Genomic DNA, 23329 nt, shown 5'->3' with positions numbered 1-23329 from the left:
ATGTAATGATTAAACATATGCAGAAGACAAGACAGTGTCAATATCCTAAACTTCATCTTAAGAAAGGACATACGCAGTATTATATATACAAAGTGCAGGCTGCAAAAAACCTTTAGAGTGCGATCCTTACAAACAATTTGTATTTTTTGTTTGGAGAGCTCGAGATCCTCAAGAATAGCTATCGACTGGCCACCTGGTGAGATTAAATCTCGCTGGTTTTCCCAGCTTCTGTCTTATTTTCTAGAGCTTTTTTACATCATTTAAATAGTATTTTAAGATACCATATTATTCGGTGTAAAATTTTGGCACCTTAAAATACAATATATCTTGAGGTACCATAACTTTACACTAAAATTGTTGACACTTCGAGGTGCTTTTTAAGTATGGTAAAAAAAACCATATTAATTTTATAGATTTAACTACGTATTCTCATAATCCATATAAAAATATAAACCGTTTAATGAGCTAGAGATTCTAATTAAAAAACCACAACTATTCTAAGCATCCAACACAGTACCCTAGAGTCAGCCAGAAAAGGCCATTCGCTTTGCTTAATTGGTGCGTTCATGACAACGAGATCCAAGGAACCGTGCATCTTGGAGGATCAGGAACCTGTTCTTGGAGAATTGGTAGTGCCATCTTTTTTGCTGGCTTCTGACGGCATTCGATCGGTCAGCTTGTGTCAAGCTGTATCGTGCAAGCATTTCTTTATACGCGGTCTCTGCTTTGCTTTGCTCTGCTTTCTGATGGGCCGGCCGGCCGGCAGATCGATCGATTAGTGTGAAAAGCGACCAGAATGGAAGAATCTGATCTGATTAATTGTCTGCCTGATTTGATTATTTCGTAATGATGCAAGGTACGTAGCTAAATCAATCGATAAATTAACTTCAGAAACGCGACGTCTTTTGACTCGACGACGTAGATGGGTGCATGTAACCACTACGGCGACGTACGCACGCATGCACCGGCAGCAGAAAACGCAAAAGGGGAAAAGCAGGTCAGGGATAACACGCTGAAGCAACCATCTCAAGTATACATGTATATAATATGCTTATATGCACACAGGTATGTACAGATCATATTGCATTAGGTATTTAGGCAATTCCTTTTTAACTTTTGTAGATTTCAGAAATGTTCTGTGATCAGAATTTTAGAGCAATTAGTTATTTATAGTACTGCTCCCATCGATTTCATTTCATAATATAGGTGTTGTTACTGCCTCCGATTTCATAATATAGCTGCTGTTTTGACTTGAGGATACGGTCTCTAAAAACAACCTTAACCACTATTTTCTACTATAATTATATAAATATATCAATAAACATATGATTTTATTATATTATATATTAAAATTAATCTATGCATATAGTCTACACACTTCTAAAGTAATAGTTTAAAAATTAGCTATAGCCAAAGTCAGAGAAATTTAATGTTAGCTTTTTTTTAGAATTAGAACGATAAGTATTATAAGACCAGAAAGGTGAGTATTGGACAATTATCAGCGGTTTGAATGTATCTAGGTTTGGTCAAATCAAGTTACTTGATGCTGATAGAAGCCTTTAATGAGGCCATTTTGTCGGAGCAATTTAGACCATGTTTAGTTCTCAAAAACTTTCCAAAAAACATTACATCAAATCTTTTGACATCTAAATAAAGCATTAAATATATATATAAACATTAAAACTAATTACATGAGACGAATCTTTTAAGCTTAATTAGTACATGATTAGCCATAAGTGCTACAGTAACTAACATGTGCTAATGACGGATTAATTAGACTCAAAAGATTCGTCTCGCGATTTTTAGACGGAATTTGAAATTTGTTTTGTAATTAGACTACGTTTAATACTTCAAGTATATGATCGTATGTATCGGTGTGATATCTCTTCTAAATATTTTTGGAAATTGAACGCCGCCTTAGCATGACCGCGCCTATCATCGACGACCAGAGACTCCGCACCTAATGAATCGAATAAACTACAATTAACCTCATGTCCTCATCTCTCAAACATTCCAAAAACAACAAAAGAAAAAGGATCCCGAGTGGCAGAATGGAGTTAAATTTTCTATGGTTAGATTTTGTATTCTGGCGGCATGTTGTTGGCAACTCTGGGCCATGAGAAATGATATGATTTTTAGAGATATAATCTTGAAATCCCCATTCTGATTCCTATTCGGGTTGTATGTCTCTTGATGCACAGTGGAAGAAGCTTCTGAGGAAGGAAGAGCTTGAGATCCTGGAAAGATGGATCGCTGCTATTCAACGGACAACCAGAAGACTGAGGAACACGAGAGCAGGCATAGGCTAATTGCGGTGGTAGTTTGGTTTTTCAGATGGTGGATGAGTGTGGTTGGCTTTTGGCCTTTTATTTCTACTTAAGTTTAACTCTTGGATGTTGGCAGACCGGGTTGTGTGGCTGTACCGTTTTTAGCTAAGTAGTGGTGCTCATGTTGTGTGTTTCTTTTAAGTCTACCTAGGCCGCGTTCGGGAGCTGGATAAGTTTTCTTATCCCTCTCGTTTTCCGCGCGCACGCTTCCCGAACTGCTAAATGGTGTATTTTTTGTAAAAAAATTTTTATAGGAAAATTGTTTTAAAAAATCATATTAGTCTATTTCATATTTTTAATAATTAATAATTAATTAATTATGTACTAATCTATTGCTACGTTTTCCGTGTCAGATAAGTTATCTTATCCATGTCACAAACGAACGTGACCCTAGTTTAACCGGTAACCCGGTCCCCCTGTCAAAACTCTGTTTTCTTTAATGGAAAAGCAGTGCTTTTGGCTGTTTCAAAAAAAGACAAACCAAACATACATATGCCAATCCAAAACACGCGATTATAATTAAGTAAAAGGGCATTGGATTTTTACGCGTATACGCGTCATACAGATGGTGCTCATATACGCGTAGGCCCCATGCATGCATGCAGATTAATATGCAATATATGCAAGCAGATGATGAAGGACCGACCGGTCGACAGAAAGAGCAGGAGGTATGGACGCACCATGTCTCCATGTTTTCTTTACGCTGGATCGACCGAGACGACGTCGATTAATTAGGACATTCTCAAATGTAAGTTTTTATTGGCACGACTAGAGTGACATGTTATCTAAAAAGTTTATACTAGAAGGATAAAATATCTCTTATCTATTATTGTTTTCTAATTTATATGCAAGACAAGCTGTCTTGGTAACAGTGCATTCAAGGTTTTATTTTCATGAAACTTATTTCATCTATCTATCCATTAATACTATATCACATCATTAAAAATATCTACATGATATCTTATTTATTGTTCATAAAATTTTTATTGAGATTGGCAGCCAACGCAATCGATATATCCAATATCGGAACAGCATCGATCTGATGACAGACATGAAAAACACGGCATATATAGCAGCAGGTGCGTAAGGTCAATGATCGATCTGCTGTTAGCTGTTCTAATAAGTGTTCAACGACAGCAAAATGCCAAGGCGACCAATCTGGCCATCTCGGGATATGCATGCATGCTGCTAGCTTGCTACTAATATAACTAATCAACATTCTCACTTTGTATGCACAAAGGTAATAGTATTCACAGTACAATGACTAGAATGATTTCTATAAAACTAAATGAGCTGTCATATAGAATAAAAAATGATGTGACAAGTGAGTTAATAAAAAAGAGAAAAAAACATGAGACATGATTTCTACGTAACATTCAGACATGATAAGAGATGTGTAACATTAAATTTATGAGTTTTACTCTCGTCCTTCCTTTTGTACCTCGAGGTACCAAATTGTTTCTTACCATTGGATTTAACTAAGTATGATGTGCACTATTGGATCCAATGATCAGAAACGATTTGGTACCATAATGTACCGATACCTCGAGGTAAAAAAAAAAGGATGGAAGTAAAACTCTAAATTTATATGTGAATTAGTAGTATTTGTATTGTAAGAGTGGTATATAATACTAATTACTCTATACGTGGAGGGTATAGAAACAATGACCAGTGTCTTGTATAAGGATTGCTAGGGGTTGTTTGGTTCATGGCACAATTTACCACGCCACAGACGTGCCATATTTTTTTAGACAGATATTTGATTGTTTACTATAATTGGGATCAGCCACACGTTGGCCCACTTGACAAAGGTTTTTTTTTTACTAAACCTTGCTATATTTTATATGACTTACCATACTTTTGGTAAATTGGTTTGCGCAAAGTTAGTCTTGACCAAACAGACGCTAAGTGCGAAGAGATGACAAACCTAGGTATAAGAGTACAGAAAAATGAACAATGAAAAAGACAAGTATCAGACAAATGATGAGAAGAATGAAGAGAAACTGCAAAAAGAAAAAAAAACGTCAAAGGATCAGTTTGGAATATGTTTAGGCTAGTCTAAATACATGTTTCATGGAATATCATACACGTTAAAAAGGTGTCACATCAACAAAATTGTTGATTTGGCAGGTCATTAAATAAAGGAGTTTTATGAGATGAGAGAGGAGTTTCATCCCATAAAACTTATCTAACTCGGTTACCTAGTTTACAGTCCGATAACTATACCATAAAATTATGTATTGAGACTAACCTTATGGGTATGACAAAAAAAAAATACTCCATAGGCCCAGGCATTCCTTGATGTGAAGACACGAGGGACGAAGACTGAGGTTCTCATGTTGACTTTATTTATATCGCATTGTAAAAGATGTGAATAGTTTATTTTTGAAGAGATGTCATTTATAGAATTAAGACCCCATCTAGAGGATTTTGGACTTTTGTTTGTAAAACTTCTAAACGGTACATTAATGTAAAAAATTACTCCCTTTGCTTTTTATTATTAGATTTTCTGAGTTTGTCTAGATTTATCGATATATAAATGTATACATTTGTATATATATCTAGATTTATTAGCACACATATAAATCTAGATAAAGCCAGAAAATTCTACAATACGAAACGGAGAGAATATATAAGTTTGCTCTTTTTGGAGTAAGTTTTTTACTTCGTAGTAATAAAATCAACCGTTTATACACTTAAATATCAGATAATCCTTAACTACCTCAATTTCACTATCTCAAACACCGGCCACCAACTGACAAAGCTAATTCAAATCAGATAAGCATTCATTACTTTAATACTAGATATCTTAAACACCACCACCTAATAAGGCTAAGAATTTGTGTGTACATTCCGCCAGTAGAAACCGTGTCAGGTTTGTATATACGTTAGGACAACAGGACAGGATCTAGAACAGGCGGCTTATATTTGTTATGTTTTTTTTCAAATGTACAAAAGACTTACACGTTAATATATTAAAAGGAAAGAGTTTTAAACATGACGCCTAGAGACCCGATGGGTCCTAGGCTAAGACTTAAAAAAGAAAACCAGAGTACTAAACTAGAAGCGCCACTATGAAACAAACTTAACTATATAAGAAGGATAGACCCGCCCTACACTCGTAAGAGATCCCAAAGGTGGAGACGTCGGCGGCAGCCTATGTTTGCCGGTTGATCGGCTGTTTCCCCTTAGACCCTTTCTGTTGTTATTTCTCTGACGCACCAGCTAGATCAATGTGATTAACACTTGATGATATAATCAAGCAAGCAAGGAGGTAAGGTGCTCGATCGAGACGCAGATCATGTACCACTGAAGTTTGTTAGCTCAGCTCACAGGATCGTCACACACGCGATCGATGGAGTACGTGCACGCATAAGATCTCTCTCTCACGCACACACACTCGCCCGATGGAATGACGTACGTACACAATTGTGGGGTTTGTACTTGGGCCTTGTTGGCAAATACTTCTGATTTTCCGACTCGAATTTTCCATCGTTTGTGTGATCTTATGAGCTGAGCTAATAGTGATACCAGAGACATGTCGAGTGATGGAGTGTACACGCTGCTGAGCTAGTAGTAGAGAAGAGGACGCACCATTCCGAACCAACCGAGACCTTGGTGAAGAAGAAGACGGGATCGATCTCGATCGGAGGGTGAAGCACAGCGGCGGTGGCGACGATGGCGCGGGTTATATGTATTAGAGCATCCAATAGCTCATCTAAATATGGCCATCTATATCTTAGTTTGAATGATCATCTAAACAGTTTTATCATCTATATATTTGTGTGCTCCAGCAGATCATCCATATTATAGCATCTATATTTTAGTCTATTATATTTTATTGATACATGTAACTACCATACATTTGTTTTATGTTTTATAGTGGTCAAAGTGGGGACAATTGAGTTTTAGATGATGGAGAGAGAACATCTAAATTCTTGATATAGAGGACATCTAAGAATAGAGGATGGAATAGATGTTCTATTGGAACACTATTTTTACTCTTCATCCTCTATTTTTAGGACAGATGATAGGATAAAAGAGCTATTGGGGATCCTCTTAATATATTAATGTATGCCTCTAGAGGCCGGGTTTAATATAACCCATTATCAGAAAAATACGGGAGTCACCTGCTTGGGTTGGACGCGACCGCGCCGTGGGGTTTAGCCTGAGGTCTAAGCGGCTTCTCCGCGACCGTAGGATGTGCGCGTTGGCTACGTATCCACCGTACACGTGCTCACCTGGGACGTGTTTTGGCAAGGGGAGGTAGCTTTGAATTGACGGACGCCGAGAGGTCGGAGTTTGTGGCGGCTTCTGACTACGCTGGCCCACATGGCTTTAGGCCCATCAGGACAACGTTGCATGCTTTTACGGATCTCACTTCCGGCCTGCTTGCGTTTGCGGTCCGGGCTTGAGGCGGGCCTCATCTAGGTGGGCTTCGCAGCACAAACCCGTATGCTCTAAGGATTTTTTTAGCTAAAATATCGGCCCATGGATATAGATGGGTCGTGGATTTTGACGCGTCCGACAAGAGCTGACTGATATGAGAACCCAGAATTCGGATTCACCACATTACCAAATTTTGGTACTTCAGAATTTAGTAAAATCACAAACCGAACATATTGTTTCACATTCCATACCAATTCCATACCAATTACACAGATGCTTATACTTTGGATGAGGGGGTATTTTGCTGTAACCAACCATTGATCTTACTCTGCAAGATTCTCTGTTCTAGAGCACAGAATTCGTAGACAGAACAAGCTGAGACAACATGATGGAAATTTGTATTCAAAATGAATGGTAAAGCACAATGTTGCATTTCTTTCAGCTGCTACTTTCAATTTGCCACCCCTCGAGTGAGCAACCTAGCTTACGTACAAATGTTTAAGAAATTCAAAGCTAATCAATGCATCGGCGACGGTAGTTGACATGTTTGTTGGCAGTCTCGTCTACTTCACTTCTCACTTCCAGAGCTTCCGCAGGGACATGTTCTTCTCTGTATCCTTCTTCATTACCTTTCCAACTGCCATCTCAAAGTCCTCCTGGTTGACATGAACCCTTCTCTCGCGAAGGGCAAACATTCCTGCTTCCGTGCAGACCGCCTAAAAAACCAGAGGGTGAAAATCAAGGTGAGTAAATTTTGTACAGCAAGTTTCAGAAACCACCCAAAAACCACCACAGGGTGAAAATCAAGGTGAGTAACTTTTGTATAGCAAGTTTCACCGAACAATAGAGACAAATCGAACTGCACTATCGTCAACCAACATGCTAAAACTACGAGTTACATGAGCCGATCTCAACTAGAAAGAATGCTTATGATTTTGACTAAAAAGAACACTTATATGACCAGGGCCAATTTCGACTAAAAATAACACTTGAACTAAAACCAACTTCGACTAAAAAGAACACTTATACTGACCAGGTATTCAGCAGTTTCGATATAAATGTTTGGTTGTACTAACTATATGGATCAAAATGATAACTAGCCCTGGACTTCACGGAGGTTACGAAAATGGAATACATGATATTTTTGTCAGCTTGTTATGACAAGTACTTTAGAAAATTGGCTCATAAGTGGCAACTATACACACCTTTAGCTCTGCTCCAGATGCTCCATTCATCTTCTCCGCAATCTTTTTCAGATCAATGCCACGCATCAAGTTCATTTTTCTTGAATGAATCTTCAAGATATCAAAGCGGGACTGCATGGCAAAAGATTGTAGTTAAGTAACCAAAGATCAGCACGCCAGTGGGTGAGATGAAGTAACATGATCTCTACTGCCCACAGAAAAAAAAAATGATACTATCATGGTGTATGCACCACTTACATCTTCATTTGGATTTGGAAATTCAATCTTCCTATCAATGCGGCCAGGCCTCAGGAGAGCTTGATCCAATATATCCATCCTATTTGTTGCCATAAGAACCTTAATTTTGTTTGATGCTTCAAAGCCATCAAGTTGGTTTAGAAGCTCAAGCATAGTGCGTTGAACCTCACTATCACCACCGCCAGATCCTGACTGCATTCTAGCAGATCCAATGGAGTCTATTTCATCCATAAAGATTATGGATGGTGCATGCTCTCTGTAAAAATTCAAATTGAAGGTGTCAGCCTACTTGAATGGCGTAAAGCAACGCAAGCATCCTCCCAAGGAAGGATTTTCAGATCCCATTGTATAAATAGTACATTTGATGTAACATGAACAGAGAATGTTTACCTAGCCATCACAAAGAGTTCACGAACCATTCTCGAACCCTCTCCAATATACTTCTGAACCAACTCGGAACCTGACACCCTAATGAAAGTACAGTCTGTGTGATGAGCAACTGCTCGAGCCAGTAGTGTTTTTCCTGTACCAGGAGGCCCATAAAGAAGGACGCCCTGTAAAAAGCGAAGGTTAATATTTTCTGCTAATAAAGCCACAGCTGATAACAAACAAACTGCAAACAGGTAAACAAGTTTCTACCTTTGGCTGGGCAATTCCAAGACTTTCAAACAGCTCAGGATGCTTAATGGGAAGCTCAATCACCTGAAAATTGAGTTGTTAATACAGAGAGATAGGCAGGTAGAAATCCAACATAATAATATGCTGTGCATTGAAGTTGTTGCAAACCTCTTTTATCTCCTTAATTTGCTGATCAAGGCCTCCAATCATATCATATGTAGAATCAGGAACCTTCTCAACCTTCATAAGGTTTACCAATGGATCGACTTTGCTGGGCAGTATAAGATGAAGCTTATAGCTGTCGTTTCGAAGAGCAACTCTTGTTGACGGTGTGAGCTTTGTAATATCGATATTTTTATCGATATCGACAACAAATTTTCCTTCTGGATGCACCTAGAAGATTGCAAGTGATAAGTTAACACAGAAATATGACTAATTCCTAAAGACTCCCATAGAATGTATGCCAAATTCCAACAAGTCTGCTCTAGTTATCCACACTTGATGTTGTATTGTTGTGCTAGTGCAAAAATAGCGTACATTAAAATCTATTCCACAGAGCATATCATGTGAAATGAAAATAACACAAATACTATGCCATATGAAGTGAACATACACAATTTCCTCAAGGTTTCTATTTCTGACTGATGGTTATTGATTGCATATTTGCATCTGCACATCAGAGAGTGGATAACATGGCTATTTATTGTTCAAATATCACATTTTTGTATAGCACACATTTGGATTTTTTTCTAAAAGAAACCGCATACTCTAGCCATGATCTGACTAAAACAAAGGATTTATTAACAAAATTCATCTTTCCCCGATTACGCCCAAACACCGTACTAATAAGAAAAGGTGAGAGTAATACCTTCACTAGAACCTTGGACTTCCCCATAACCTTGACAACCTCGCCAACATATGAGCCCGGCTCATAAAGCAACTGCAACTCTTCCCGCATCATCCTAACTGAAACATCAAAATCGAAACGAAAGAGATTAGCACAAAGCACAAATTTAAGATTTTCACATAAAATCATTTGCTAGCATATACAAGAATCTTGGTGACGAACGTGGCAAGAACTAGGGTTGCACGAACGCGCGGCAAGATTAATCAAACCAGGGAGAGAGATCAGCCAAACCCGACTGCCGCCTTCGCGGCATGGTGGTGTGTGGGGGGGGGGGCGTTTACCTCGGGAGTTGAGGTCGTTGCGCTGGGCCTCGAGGCGGCTGAGGTTGTCCGTCTCGTGGCGGATCTGGAGCTGCAGGTCCTGGATGCGCTGCAGGTAGTACAGCCGCAGCCCCTCGCCGCGGGACCTCCCCTTCGACCCCTGCCCGTCTCCCGCCGCCGGGAGCGGCGCGTCGGCGGCGGCGGCGGAGGAGGAGGGCTGGGAGACGTCCATCGCCACCGTCGCCATCGCCGGCCGCTTCGTGGGGGGTTCGCTCGTTGCGCCGCCGCTGATCTGGTTCGTGGGCTTTCTGGCTCCAAGGGGGGTTGGGCTCGGTATATGATGGCCTTCTTCCGCCGAGTCCGATGCGCAGTTGTACAGTGGTGTTTTTTTTTTTTTTTTTTTGCTGCCAAAAATGATGTGTTTCCACGGGTGTAGGATGTACGGCAGTCATTTCAAAATCAAAATAAATTTTATTTCCTTTTGTTTTACATTATACGACTTTTTGGTTTATATATGCTAATAAATTTAGATACATATATAAAACATATATGTTGATATATGGATAAATCTAGGCGAATTGTAATATGGAACGGAGGTAGGAACTTTTAGCTTGCATAGTAAGAGCATCGAATGTTCATATTTTGCTTTCAAAAAGTTTGTATTAGGTTCATCTAAAAAAATATTAGGCATAAAATGTATACTCTCCTCCTACATAAATCTAAAAATAAATAACTTGTATTAGGAACAAGTATTTTTGCCTAAATTTAGGATACAAGTGATTTAATTTTAGGCATGTGTAAATATTAGGGACATTTTTTAGGAGATATATTTTCTTGCTCAATTCCTAATTTTTAGTTTTAGAAATTAATTTTAGACATCTCTCGGAGATGCTCTAATATGGCTATATGTCGTATCTTTCATTCTTTATAAACTTAAAATTTATTTTTTTAAAGTTGATTTGGGGTTTATCGTAGTTTATTTTTCAATCATTCTTTTTTAATCGTCAAGAACACTTACAACTCATTCGCACGCAAAAACAAAATTGAGAGTGCATCCAGGGCTCCGTGTTTATTTTGATGAAAGAAGGACTACCGTGTATTAAAAGATTGTTGTAAACTTTGGTCCTTCATGATGTGATGTATGTGAAGCTACGGTAGTGTTTGTTTGTTAAGGCTTAAGACGACATGGCTATGGAGTTTGGTAGAAATGTTTTCTTCTTGTTTTGTAATCATTGGAAAAGTTGTACTATTAAAAGTGATGTCATTCTTAAACCCAATGAAAACGCAAGTGCTCTAAGTATAGTGTGTGAGTTGTCCCTTTGGTCTTTAAACCAAAATCAGTTTTGTGTGTTTATTGGAAATTCCATTGAGTGGCAATGGATATTTCGATGTGGGCCAAAACCGTTATGTTGGAAAATTAACGGAAGTTCCATTAGGTTCTAATGGTAGTTTCATTATGGTCCTTGAGCAACGGTGTTTGGTTATGTGGTTTGGCATTACGAAGAGTTTGTCGGTACTTGTCGGAATATTCGTTATGGTCCAAAACTGTTGTGTTTGGTTCTGTTGAAAATTAATAGAAGTTCAGTTAGGTGTTAACGGAAGTTCTATTATGATCCAAAACTGTTCCGTTCGGTTGTGTTTAGAAAAATGAACGAAATTTCCGTTATTGCTTTACGAAAGTTTCATCAGTTCACTGTCCTAGTCAATTTTGGTTTTGTTGGTATATTAACGGAAGTTATTTACGTTGTACCAGAAATTCTGTTATGTTACGTGTCTTCTGAACTAGTGCTTGAGGTTGTGTATAACGAAAATTATATTATAAATAGCTCTCACCTACTCCGAGACAAAAGTTGTCGGCCATATTAAATATTCTCAAGATAGGGTTTGAATTAACTCTCTCAGTTTTTAAGCCTTGTTCCAATAATTCCTCATTTGTGTTTCAAACTTTGGATCTTCTGTGATTGGTGATTCTTTGTGTTGGTGCTTGTGCGTCTTGCTTTGATTCTTTAGCATTAAATTCTTCTCCTAAAGTTTTAGTTGTGTATCTTTTACTTTTTTTGGAGGGCAAGGACACCTTGACCCCTTAGTGTCGCTCCCGAGCAACCAATTCGCTTGTGGTGTTTTAGGAAAAGTTTGTAAAGGCCGGTCTCGTCTCCACAAGAATGGTAGGAGAAGTGTATTTGTATAACCTTTAGATGATAGGGTTGAAAAAGCCTTGATTCTCTGTGAGCTTCTCAATGGAGAGTAGAATTTCCTTAAGGATCTGAACTTCGGAATAAAGTTGTTTGGATCCTCAACTGATATTTCTCCATACTCTTTTCTTTCTTAGGCTTTGTGGCCACCAAGTAACTACTTGTTGTATGTGTATTTAAGTTTGTGATAGATCTATTTCTAGCTGTGTTGAGCTACTTCAAGTAGGAAGCAACATAAGTTATGTTCCTAGCTAACGGAATATCCGTTACTACTACATTGCTTTTGATTTTAGGTTAAAATTCAAATTGGCATCTTCACCCCGTATAAGCCCCACACAATTCTTTCAAAAACTAGGTGAGAATTACAAGTCATTGTCCACCAAATCCACCCGTGAATCCGCTGAGAGTCCCTTGATCCAGCTCCCGACCGTGATTCACATTGTGTCGATCTTGGCAAAAAAAAAGCACTGGTTCTGATGGGCGGGTCAACTTGGAGTTAGCCGCCGCGGTTGGTCTTGCGGTTCTATGTCCATGTGTTGCATGCTGTGGCAGCAGAGGGGTGCATCTGCTCTGTTCTTGCGGACACATGCAGTAGCGCTATGATGTTGGTTGGCTTGGTTAAATGCTTGTGCTAGGTATCTGATTTGAGGATCTAGTTGCTTGTATGCCGATTAAGAGTTAGGATAGGGCTAGGCTCGTTGGTTCGCCTCAACCATGTAGGATGGAGTTTGTTAGGTTCCTCTCCCTACACATGTCTAGGGAACACAGGGAAATCTACCATCAAATATTAGATATGGCCTACGAGAGAAGCAATCTACTAGGTGTCGCGATGGACAAGGACAACTAGGTCTGGGCAAATTCACCGGAAACCGAACATGATAACTGAAAACAAACCAAAATAACCGATTTATACGATTATTTCGGTTTTTAATTCGGTTTTGAAAATTAGTTAGTTCGGTTTTTGGTTTTTTAATCAGTTTTTATTTTTAGAAAACCGAAATCACCAAATTAATCGAACTAACACCTCATTAATCTTTATTATGTAAGTTGCGACCTAGGCCAACCCAATAGGCAAGTTTGAATATGCGATGCAACCTCCACTCCTCAGTCTCATCTCGTTAGTCTATAATATCAATCTATTATGCATGATGTATTGAACTTACTGTTGTTATTTTATCAGTGAAACTATAATGATTAATCTTATAAAGATCTATTAATAATTTTGGTTTTTAACCGATAACCGAAATAATTCGGTTATTTAGATTCAGTTAATAATTTTTCAATATAAATTTTGGTTTTTAATATTTAAAAACCAACATACTAAAAAACCGAATAAATCAAACCGAAAAAAACTGCACTAACCAATTACCCAGCCTTAAGGACAACGTTAGGATTGAGTCGAACCAAGATCAACGCACGAGACATGGATGATACACCAATAGGATGAATATAGAAACGAACATTGGCATGCTGATTGAGAGCTAGGACACACAAAATGAGATAAACTTATTATCACATGATTATTTAAGTATTAATTATTTTAAATTTAAAAATAAGTTTATTTAATTTTTAAAGCAATTTTTTCAAAGATTTTTTTAACAAAAAATACACCACTTATCAATTTAGGAAACACGTTAACAAAAAAAAGAGGAAATTGCTCATTTGAGTTGGTAGACTCTAGGAACGTGGCCATCCGCCCTAACCGCCAATCATCCTCCTGTGCATGCTCTGCTCTAGACTAAAATTTATTTACTAGGTTTTGCTTATTTCCCCGGCACACGCCATACTTTCGAATCTGTTGCCAATGCATATAGATAAAATTCACTTTAAATTTGCGGTGTTCCTGTTTTTTCAATTTTAAACTATTTCAGAGTACTCTATTCGTGGCAGTTCATTGTACCGTTCTCTCGAATTTTTTGAATTTTTGAATTTATTTATTAAATAATTTAAAATTTTAATTTTGTATTTTAAAAACCACAAAACTAACCTCCTGCCGCCCTCTAGGAGAGCGGAAAGCCTACGTGGCATACAGTAGGGCGAATGGCAGGAACGTGCGATGATGGCGGCTCGGTGATTTTGCGTTTAGCACCTTTCCTCCCTCTGTGAGGACGAAAAGGGGGGTTTTTATAAAATGGCCACCCTGCCTCCCTCATCTCTTGGGTGGGCTGCAGTATTTTGCATTTTCCACTTGTCGCCCACAGAGGGCGGCAAGGGGCTAAATGTAAAAAATCCTAGGCCACCGTTTGCGGCCGTCCCTTGCGGTCGGGTGGCCATTTGTCACGTCTCATTTTCGTCCTCCTAGAGAACGGCAGGAGGTTAGTTTTGTGATTTTTGAAATACAAAATTAAATTTGTAAATTATTTAATAAATAAAATAAAAAATTCAAAAAATTCCCGTTAATCACCACCAAGCCGAGGCCAGAATCGCAAAAGCAAAACGGCCCAACCCAACAACAACCTCTCCCACCAAGCGGCCCACTTCCACTCCCAACCAATCTGCACCATCCGATCCCAATCCAGCGGCTACATGACCCGCCACCCCCACGGATGCGGCCGCTGGTCGCCTGGTCCGCTCGAGCACCGCCCCGACCCTATATAATCCGCGCCTCCGGCTCCCTCCCCTCTCCCCCGGCTACTCTCCTAGGCCCGCGGCCTCATCCCCCCCGCCCCGCCCCGCCTCCCCATTTCTCCTCCTCTACCCAATAAAATTCCCCGCACGAATCGATCCCCTCCGGATCCGGATCGCCCCGCCGCTCATCGATCCGCGCGCGCGATTTTTACCTGATTTTTTGCCGATTTTTTTTGGTTACGATCGGTGTGGGTGCTCTCTACCTAGGGTTAGGGGAGACGACCGCCGCCGCCGCAGCATTTCGGGCTCCTTACTAGTGGGGGAGGAGAGGAGGTGAGGTGAGGTGAGGTGAGAGGCGGAGAGGAGATGGAGAAGAAGAAGGTGGCGGTGCCGCTGGTGTGCCACGGCCACTCGCGGCCGGTCGTCGACCTGTTCTACAGCCCCGTCACGCCCGACGGGTACTTCCTCATCAGCGCCAGCAAGGGTAAGCGGCGATCCGACCAGCCCCCCGCGCTTCGACGCCGTTTAGTTTTCCTGCCGCGATTTTGTCTGGATCGGGGCTCTGTGATCTGATGCCGCCGCTTTTAATGCGTGGTTCTAATGCAAGTGCCACTTTAATCGTGTGATTTAGCGTGAAATTGTGGCTAATGTTTGTTGTTCATTTTGCATGCGTGGATACTGATCGTTGATGCAGTTTGGACATGACTGCTATAGGCTGCCCTGATAATTCTGTGTAATTTGTTAATGTGGCCAGAAGTAGGATTGACAACTGTGCCGATAAGTGACCCCATGATCTCATTGTTTGAGATGTAATAGGCAGGATTAGTGTGATTTTCAACCATTCGTACCTTCAATGATATTTGGAGGACTGACCCATTTTTGTGAAGTTTTAATTCATATGGTGTGTGCCATTACGTCGAGGCGCAATAATGTTTTACTGATATATTGGCTGTCACTCAGTGCATACCCAGTGTTATAAATAGTTACAACTAGAGCTTGATCACTGACTAAATTGGGATAGGTGGCTTCCTAGCCAAGTATTACTTGAGCACACATGCTACTTGGAATTGTGGTGTGTAGCACAATATAAGCAACCATTGTCTAAACATTGATCTTGACAGTATATCAACATTTTTCCTCTATTGTGCAATGTTTCTCTTCAGGCGTCTATTCTTAGGTCTTCAGGCAAGCTGCCATTTTTGAAGAATCGGGAAGAATCACCTACTTTATTGATGTTTGTTATGTTGAACTGAATGGAACTGTCCCAGATTTTTTTGCATTCTTGCAGGAAGTAGTTTTTTGTTTGTTCAGATGAGGTTATTTATTTATTCAGACAATGGAAGAATGACTGTTGGCCTTGACACTTGAAGGTGTACAGAGCTGTGATATCACAAAGTTTTGTGACAATATTGATATAAAGAAAATATAACAAGCTAAAGCAACCCAATGATTAGAAAGCCTGTTATTGAGCTACCATCCATAGTGACATGAGTCACATGACTACTTGCCCCAAACCGTTACACGGCTACACGCTGCAATGAACATTACTCGTTGCTCTTCACACTGAAGTAGAGACCAGAACCTTAACCAGCTGGAGCGCATGAAATTGGCCTTTATAGGATCAACAATTTTCTTTTTATCAAACACATTTTTATAAATTTATTATGACATGGCCAGATAGACTATACAACGAAGGCCCACTCCAACTAATTGACCTTATCGTGTGAGGTCATTTGAAACAGCATGCAAATCTAGGTCGGGTTCCATCATTAATTGTTGTAATATAATTTTTGGGTCATTAATATATAATGTATATCAGTAATTATTATCATGGAATTGCATATGCCTAATACGTATGGCTGGTTACTAACTAGGAGAACAGGCAACTAGGATAGAATGAATGGTGATGCATGGGCACAACTACTTGTTAGAATATATTTTGTAACTATAAAGCAACGTATGAGTTCTATTATGCAAATCCTATTTGTCCTGTTATTTTTGAACTAGCTGCCCTTTTTGCAAATTAGGCACTACTTCATTTATATTTCTTATGTTGGTTACACCTTTTCTGGGTTGTACAGAGACTTTTAGAAGGTAATTGATGCTTTGTTGGAGTGGCTAGTGTTACATGTAACCCATCCTGCTTTGTATTTTTCAGCATCTCCATTGTTTCTGGCATGTTGAGATCTTAAGCAAATCAATTATAGTTTGATATAGTAAAAAGGATATCCTTGTAAAAGCTGCATACTTGTATCCATGATTCTAAATTAGATAGGAAACTAGTATGTGTTCTGTCATAGCTGTTGCTTTTTTGCTATTTCATTTATGAGCCATTATGTTTAATTCCTGTTTATTAGTATTGCATAGATGCATTATGTGCTCTAAATTTGCTTGCACGGAATAATTTACAAGTACCAACCATTTGATGCTTTAATTCAGGCATAACAATCAGCTGCTGTTACCTTATTTTTAATACAAGTATTACAGTGGTGAGCATTGACTTGATGAGTAATGTAGTAACTCAATGACATAAGTTCTACTTAAGAATTTGGTGCAAAATGCTAAAATTTGAGAAGGGCACATATCTTTTCTTTGGGTTTTGTGTGAATTTTGAAGATTATTATTATTATTATTTTTTGTCCAAACTACATTGACCTTCTCTTTACAATTCATTGGAGAAATTTCCCTATTTTTTAGATGGATGTTTATTGTACAAACACTGATTTGGTAATGCTGTATATTTCGATAGATGGAAATCCAATGCTTCGTAATGGTGAGACTGGAGATTGGATTGGGACTTTTCAAGGTCATAAAGGGGCTGTCTGGAGCTGCTGCCTGGACACAAATGCTCTACACGCTGCATCTGGCTCTGCTGACTTTTCAGCGTATGACACTCACCCTATGAAATTTCAGTTTATTTATTTTGATGATTTGTCTTTGACAAAAATAGTGTCTTGACAAAAATAGAATGTGCATACATTATATTTTTATAACAATTTTGTTTTCTTCCAGAGTGCTGCTGCTGCAGGTGTTGTAAATGTATTTTAGTTCAGCTCTGAATTGTTCATGGTATCTACTGTCTTTTGTATTTGCCTTTGGAAAATAATCTATCCATAACTTTGGAATATGTAATATTAGTTGGGAGCATTATTTGAACTTGAGTTCTTCTAGCATAGAAGAAACATGATCCTTATCGATCTAGTCATTAATCATTACATGTATTCTTAAACTCGTGTAATTATCATAAACATATTTTACAATAACTATGTTAGTCTTGCAAAGTACTGAGGATGAAACTGAATTTGCTCTTTTTTGCTTGCTTCATATCTTGTGCATTTGCATACTATTGTTCTTTACAGCATGGGGAATTGGATTTTCAGTATGTTTCAAACTAAGTACATATTTCACATTGTAGTGCTTCACAGTGGTTTAGACTGGCTTATTTTGGGTTCTTTACTCTTGATTACATTCATGATAAACCAAAACATACTGGATTGATGATTCAACATAAAGATTATGTGGTACCTGGGGAAATGATTTAGAAGACACATGTTTTTTTATAGATCTATAATTTAGCAATCTGCATCTCACATGGAGTTGCAAATTGTGCCAACAGTGTGTGCCTAAAAGAGTAGCGAGTGCCTGAAGTTATATTTCGTCATAAATATACTTGTAAACAAATTTGTAATTTACCACATAGCTTAGACACTATTCTATTGAGGAGTTTAGAATTATAGAAAATATATGCTCTATCTAGAAGTTGGTTGTGCATAAATTAGCTCAGAATGTCTGGTACGCTCATAAGTAGGTAATACATCTCGTGAATGTGATCTACGGAGATGCTGACGGTTCTAGGTAACTCATGTGGTTGATGTTTTGCAAATTAAAGTTGCAACATTTAGGGGCCTACTGTACAATATATATCTATATTGGTTTTGAGGCCTATTGCAACACAAAGAAATAACAGATGGTTGCTGCTCAACTAATATTCCAGTCTTTTGTTCAGTACCAGAGTTATGTTCTTTCCAAGTTTAGTTTGTTTTTTTTGATAGATGTATGTTGATTTTCTTTTCCAGCAAAGTATGGGATGCACTAACAGGCGATGAGCTACATTCATTTGAACACAAGCACATCGTTCGTGCATGCACGTTTTCGGAGGTAATGATTCCATAATCTTTTGAACCGTTTAACAGTGTATGCTGTCATTTTCTTTTCTTTTTGTTTGAACATTTGTGCAGACATTGTGGACTGTTTAACTAAGTTCTGCTGATCTTATGCCTAGACACAGCTTAATAAAAATGTACTACCTCTGTTCCAACATATGAGCATTTCTAGGTTGTTTAGTACATACTAAGGTTAGGTCAAAAGATTCTCTTTTAGTGTCTGCTTGGCATGGCTCTAGCTCTAGCTTCACCTCTTCTGGAGATGGAGCCCAACCAAACAGTTTCAGCTCCATGTAAAATGGGAGTGGAGCAGACTGGAGCAGGGTTGTGTTCATCGTGGAGGGGCTGAAACCGGTGCACCACGGTAGCGCGATTATCGGCGATAATCACGATAATCATGCAAAAATCATATGAATTTGAATTTAAAATTTTTGAATAAAACTGCCACGGTTTTGAAGGAAATGCTGCGCACGTTTGTAGCAATTATCGCTGCGGTTTTGGTCAAAACGATAATCGCGTTGGCTTTTGCGATATCGATTATCGTGATATATATCCGTGATATATATCCATGATTTTTTTGGGATTTTTTTGCAATTTTTTTCAAAATTTTTGAATTCTCGCGATATTTACTGAACCAAACTGCCGTTTACCGTTATCGTGCCTTGGTGATATGACCGATTATCATGATAATCATGGCGATTATCACGGCATTTGCAAACTATGGACTGGAGTGATCTGAAAAAACGAATTAGAGAGGTGGAGCTGGTTTGGGCAGCTCCACAGCTCCACTCCAGACTCTGTTCCTACAGGAGTTGGTGCTCTACCAAACAGGCCTCTCACTTTAGTCATCAATTTTTGAATTCTGAATTGATTAGATTCCCTTTCCAAGCACCTGGTGTTTTGGAATCACCGAATCATTGAAATAATTATAATCATGTGAATCAATGCATGAATACTTATATTGTAGTACACAATTTGAATTCTAAAAATGCTTATATTTTGGAATGGAGGAAGTACATCTTCCATGGGCTGATTCATATCAATGGACCACGGGGCAAAAATATTGAATTACTTAATAACTAAGACTGCGTTCGATTGAGCTGTTGGCGGAAGCTCTTTTTGGCATGCAAAACGAGAAACATAATTAGCTCATGCTTAATTAAGTATTAATTATTAAAAACTGAAAAATGAATTTATTTGATTTTTAGAGTAACTTTTGTATAGAATCTTTTTGCACGAAATGCACCATTTATTAGTTTGAAAAGCATGCTAATGGAAACCATGTAGACATTAAGCTCCAAACGCTGAAAAGAACACATACTAAGCCTATATTTATGTACCTGATGCAGCTTCTTTGATATCGTCTGATATACAAGCTATGTTGCATGACATTTTTTTGAAAATATTGATGTCCGTCCTTTGTGAGCAGTTTTGAGTACTAACAAAATTTCCATCGGCACTGCAGGATACCCACCTTTTGCTCACTGGAGGCGTGGAAAAGATCTTGCGTGTGTATGATATGAATCGTCCTGATGCGGCTCCAAGAGAGCTTGACAAAGCACCTGGTAATGTGCGAACTGTTGCTTGGCTTCATAGTGACCAAACAATACTAAGCTCATGCTCTGATATGGGAGGAGTAAGGTGCGTCTGGAAAAAAAAAACCTTTTTCAATATGAAGTGCAGCTATGGCTTGTTTTCAAAATTTATTTATTTGTGTTCCTCTTCATTGACTGTTATGGCACTGCACAGATTATGGGATGTGAGGACTGGAAAAATTGTCCAAACTCTTGAAACCAAGGCACCTGTGACTAGCGCAGAAGTAAGTCAAGACAGCAGGTTCATCACTACAGCTGATGGCTCGAGTGTTAAGTTTTGGGATGCTAATCAGTATGTATTATTTCTGCCACTATTGTAACATTGTTCTGCATCATATAAAATGATTTAATACTTTCCAACAAGCTTTTTTTTGTTCGTATTTTGCAGCTTTGGGCTTGTTAAAAGCTATGATATGCCATGCACTGTGGAGTCAGCTTCACTGGAGCCAAAATCTGGGAGCAAATTTATTGTTGGGGGAGAAGATATGTGGGTTCATCTATTTGATTTCTTCACTGGTGAAGAAATAAGTAAGCATTCTATATCTATCTGAAATCTTAAATGCAGTTTTACCTTTTCAAAATGGGAACATCACCTTCCACTATTATAACCAGCAGAGCTTTTACTTCCATACTGACCACAAGTTTTGAGTGCAACTGATAATTTGTATCTGAAATCTTGTAGTTGGGTCGTACTGATCTTCTATTTAAGAATTTCTAACAGTCCTGCTAGCACATTTATGACGATTTATGTAGTGAACAGTTGTTTTTTTCTTATTTTTTGCACTCACTGCATATTAAATATATACAAATAAATAACTCCATATTTGCTAGGTATCGCCACACTTTTCTTGTAATGTAGCTATGCACTAGTTCTTTTTCAGCCTAACCTACACGGATGCTTCTTACTTGGGTAGTTCTGCTCTTGTACTTCTATCATGAATCGTGTGGCCTTATGAATGGCCTTTCTGGTGGCCCATTGTTTGGGAACTTCTAGTTACCATTTGAACAATAAATTCTCATTCTCCTTAGCCATACGGACAATTAGTTTTTGTTTCATGCGCACTCTGTCCCAATGAGACTAATCCTCTCTTTCTTTTCAACAACCTGCAGCATGTAACAAGGGGCATCACGGTCCTGTCCACTGTGTCCGCTTTGCACCAGGCGGTGAATCTTATGCGTCAGGGTCAGAAGATGGTACTATCCGGATCTGGCAGCTGAGCCCACCTAACGCTGATGACAATGAGGTCACTGCAAATGGCAAACCAACAGTTGGGGTAAATGAGGTTGCACGCAAGATCGAAGGCTTTCACATTCCCAAAGAGGAGCAGCAGCCGCAGCAGACTGAGGGGTAGGACTACAGGGTTGACAAACATGGCAGTTCTTGGTGCTTACTTGGAGATTGCTTGTCGATGCTCCTCCCTCATCCCGTTTCTCCCTTGCTTTGTTGATGCCCTTCGTTCCCGACGCAAGGGGGAGATCTTGTCCTCCGTGAGCAAAAACGGTGGATTTCTGTATGGGCCCCTCACCAATAGACAGTGTCAGGATAGCATCTATCTATCTATCTAAAGTGCCAAAATAAACCAAGAGGAAAGCTAAGTCGGTAGTTTAGAGTGAAGTATTGTATGTCGCTGGTGGCCGTGATACAGAGATGCCCGCTGTGTTCACTGGTTTTTGTCCCCAACCCTTCTATGGACTCTTTTATTATCAGAGATTTCTTTTTCTTTATTACTGCCGTCTGTGCGCTATTGGATACATCTGATGCTGTTGTTTATGCCTTGTCGTTTTATTCGTCAGTCTCCGTACTGTCTCAATCGGATAGGCGACCTCTTTGCTTACTACTACATTAAACTGATCATTGCAATATTTCCAGCTGAAGTATACAAGTGGAACTAGGCATCTAAGACTGTCAGATTGGTTAGTCTTATCTTTTTAAGCTTCTATTTATACTTTTAGTTAGTCTTATCTTTTCGCTTCTATTTATGCTTTTAGTTAGTCTTATCTTTTTTCTTCTATTTATGCTTATAAGTATAAGATAAAACTTAATTTTAATCTTAAATTTAGACTAGATTTTAAGTTTTTCTTATTGTAGTTTATTTTCTAACCTTGGCTTTTAGATCGCTCATAACATGCAAATAAAATTTTTATTTATACAAGTATTTTCATCTGTAAATGTCATTTGAATTTTTTTGTAAATGAACTAAAACAATCACCACCTATTCGTATAATGGTGTTTTCATTTAGGGGTGGAAACGGTTGGAATAGGTCGCAATAACTTTACCATGTCTATGAAAATGATGCTCGGTCAGTAATCAACCATATTTATGAATTTAACTATTTAACGTTAAATTCTATACATGACTAAAACAAAAATGGTTTAAAACGATGGCATTTGTATGACCACGGTGCTTGGTTGATCGGGAATTTCCGTGACAGTTTTCACTCGTATTTCCAATATATGTTCCTTCCTGTAATGTGAATAATTTGATTCTATCAGCGTTGTAAAGGTAGTAGTACTTTCTTTATTGAGGGGACAAATTGGACATGGCATCCTTGCGCTGTGCGTGCGTCCATCTTCCTCGTCACTACACCTGCAGGAGGAATCGCTTCACATGCCCCGCCATGTGAGCAAGCAAAATACGGCGACCTCTCCGCGATCACACTGGCCCGTGCATCAACATCAGGCATGCCGTCCATGTGAAGTTGCTCTTCAGATTAGCGGCAGCCAACCTCATCATTGGTACTGGACTGTGCAAGCAAATACCAGGATTTGTTGGTAAAAATCCCATGGGCATTCATGTCTCCATTTCGTCCTGCCTCTGTGTTCTGTGATGGTGAGCGTGTGATGAAGTAAGACATCACTTTGATTTC

At 38.9% G+C, this 23329-nt stretch overlaps 2 protein-coding genes across 2 annotated transcripts; one reads left to right on the top strand and one right to left on the bottom strand.

The window, feature by feature from the left end:
* Positions 1–6996: 6996 nt before the first annotated feature.
* Positions 6997–10219, bottom strand: LOC102710597 (26S proteasome regulatory subunit 8 homolog A-like). Its single transcript, XM_006656144.3, has 8 exons — positions 9965–10219; positions 9645–9742; positions 8945–9169; positions 8798–8860; positions 8549–8712; positions 8159–8414; positions 7922–8032; positions 6997–7432 (listed from the first exon to the last, which is right to left on the bottom strand). Exons 1-8 carry the CDS (start codon positions 10188–10190, stop codon positions 7292–7294), a joined length of 1284 nt encoding a protein of 427 aa, XP_006656207.1. The 5' UTR covers positions 10191–10219; the 3' UTR covers positions 6997–7291.
* A 4584-nt stretch (positions 10220–14803) lies between these two features.
* LOC102710310 (serine-threonine kinase receptor-associated protein-like) lies at positions 14804–22186 on the top strand. The gene is made up of 7 exons (XM_006656143.3): positions 14804–15187; positions 17453–17588; positions 18780–18861; positions 20332–20507; positions 20616–20753; positions 20850–20989; positions 21572–22186. Exons 1-7 carry the CDS (start codon positions 15070–15072, stop codon positions 21811–21813), a joined length of 1032 nt encoding a protein of 343 aa, XP_006656206.2. The 5' UTR covers positions 14804–15069; the 3' UTR covers positions 21814–22186.
* Positions 22187–23329: the final 1143 nt, after the last annotated feature.

The sequence above is a fragment of the Oryza brachyantha genome, chromosome 6 (assembly GCF_000231095.2).
Source record: "Oryza brachyantha chromosome 6, ObraRS2, whole genome shotgun sequence".
NCBI classification, from domain to species: domain Eukaryota; kingdom Viridiplantae; phylum Streptophyta; class Magnoliopsida; order Poales; family Poaceae; genus Oryza; species Oryza brachyantha.
Note: the sequence above shows the minus strand (reverse complement) of the source record. Positions and strands in the feature narration are given on the sequence as shown.

Excerpts from the sequence above, each read along its gene's own strand:
- LOC102710597 (XM_006656144.3), bottom strand. The coding sequence starts at position 10,190 with ATGGCGACGGTGGCGATGGACGTCTCCCAGCCCTCCTCCTCCGCCGCC. Across the intron at positions 8,713-8,797 it reads TTGGAATTGCCCAGCCAAAG|GGCGTCCTTCTTTATGGGCC; the intron begins GTAGAAACTTGT and ends CGCTTTTTACAG. Across the intron at positions 8,415-8,548 it reads GAACTCTTTGTGATGGCTAG|AGAGCATGCACCATCCATAA; the intron begins GTAAACATTCTC and ends GAATTTTTACAG.
- LOC102710310 (XM_006656143.3), top strand. The coding sequence starts at position 15,070 with ATGGAGAAGAAGAAGGTGGCGGTGCCGCTGGTGTGCCACGGCCACTCG. Across the intron at positions 17,589-18,779 it reads GGCTCTGCTGACTTTTCAGC|CAAAGTATGGGATGCACTAA; the intron begins GTATGACACTCA and ends TTTCTTTTCCAG. Across the intron at positions 20,754-20,849 it reads AAGTTTTGGGATGCTAATCA|CTTTGGGCTTGTTAAAAGCT; the intron begins GTATGTATTATT and ends CGTATTTTGCAG.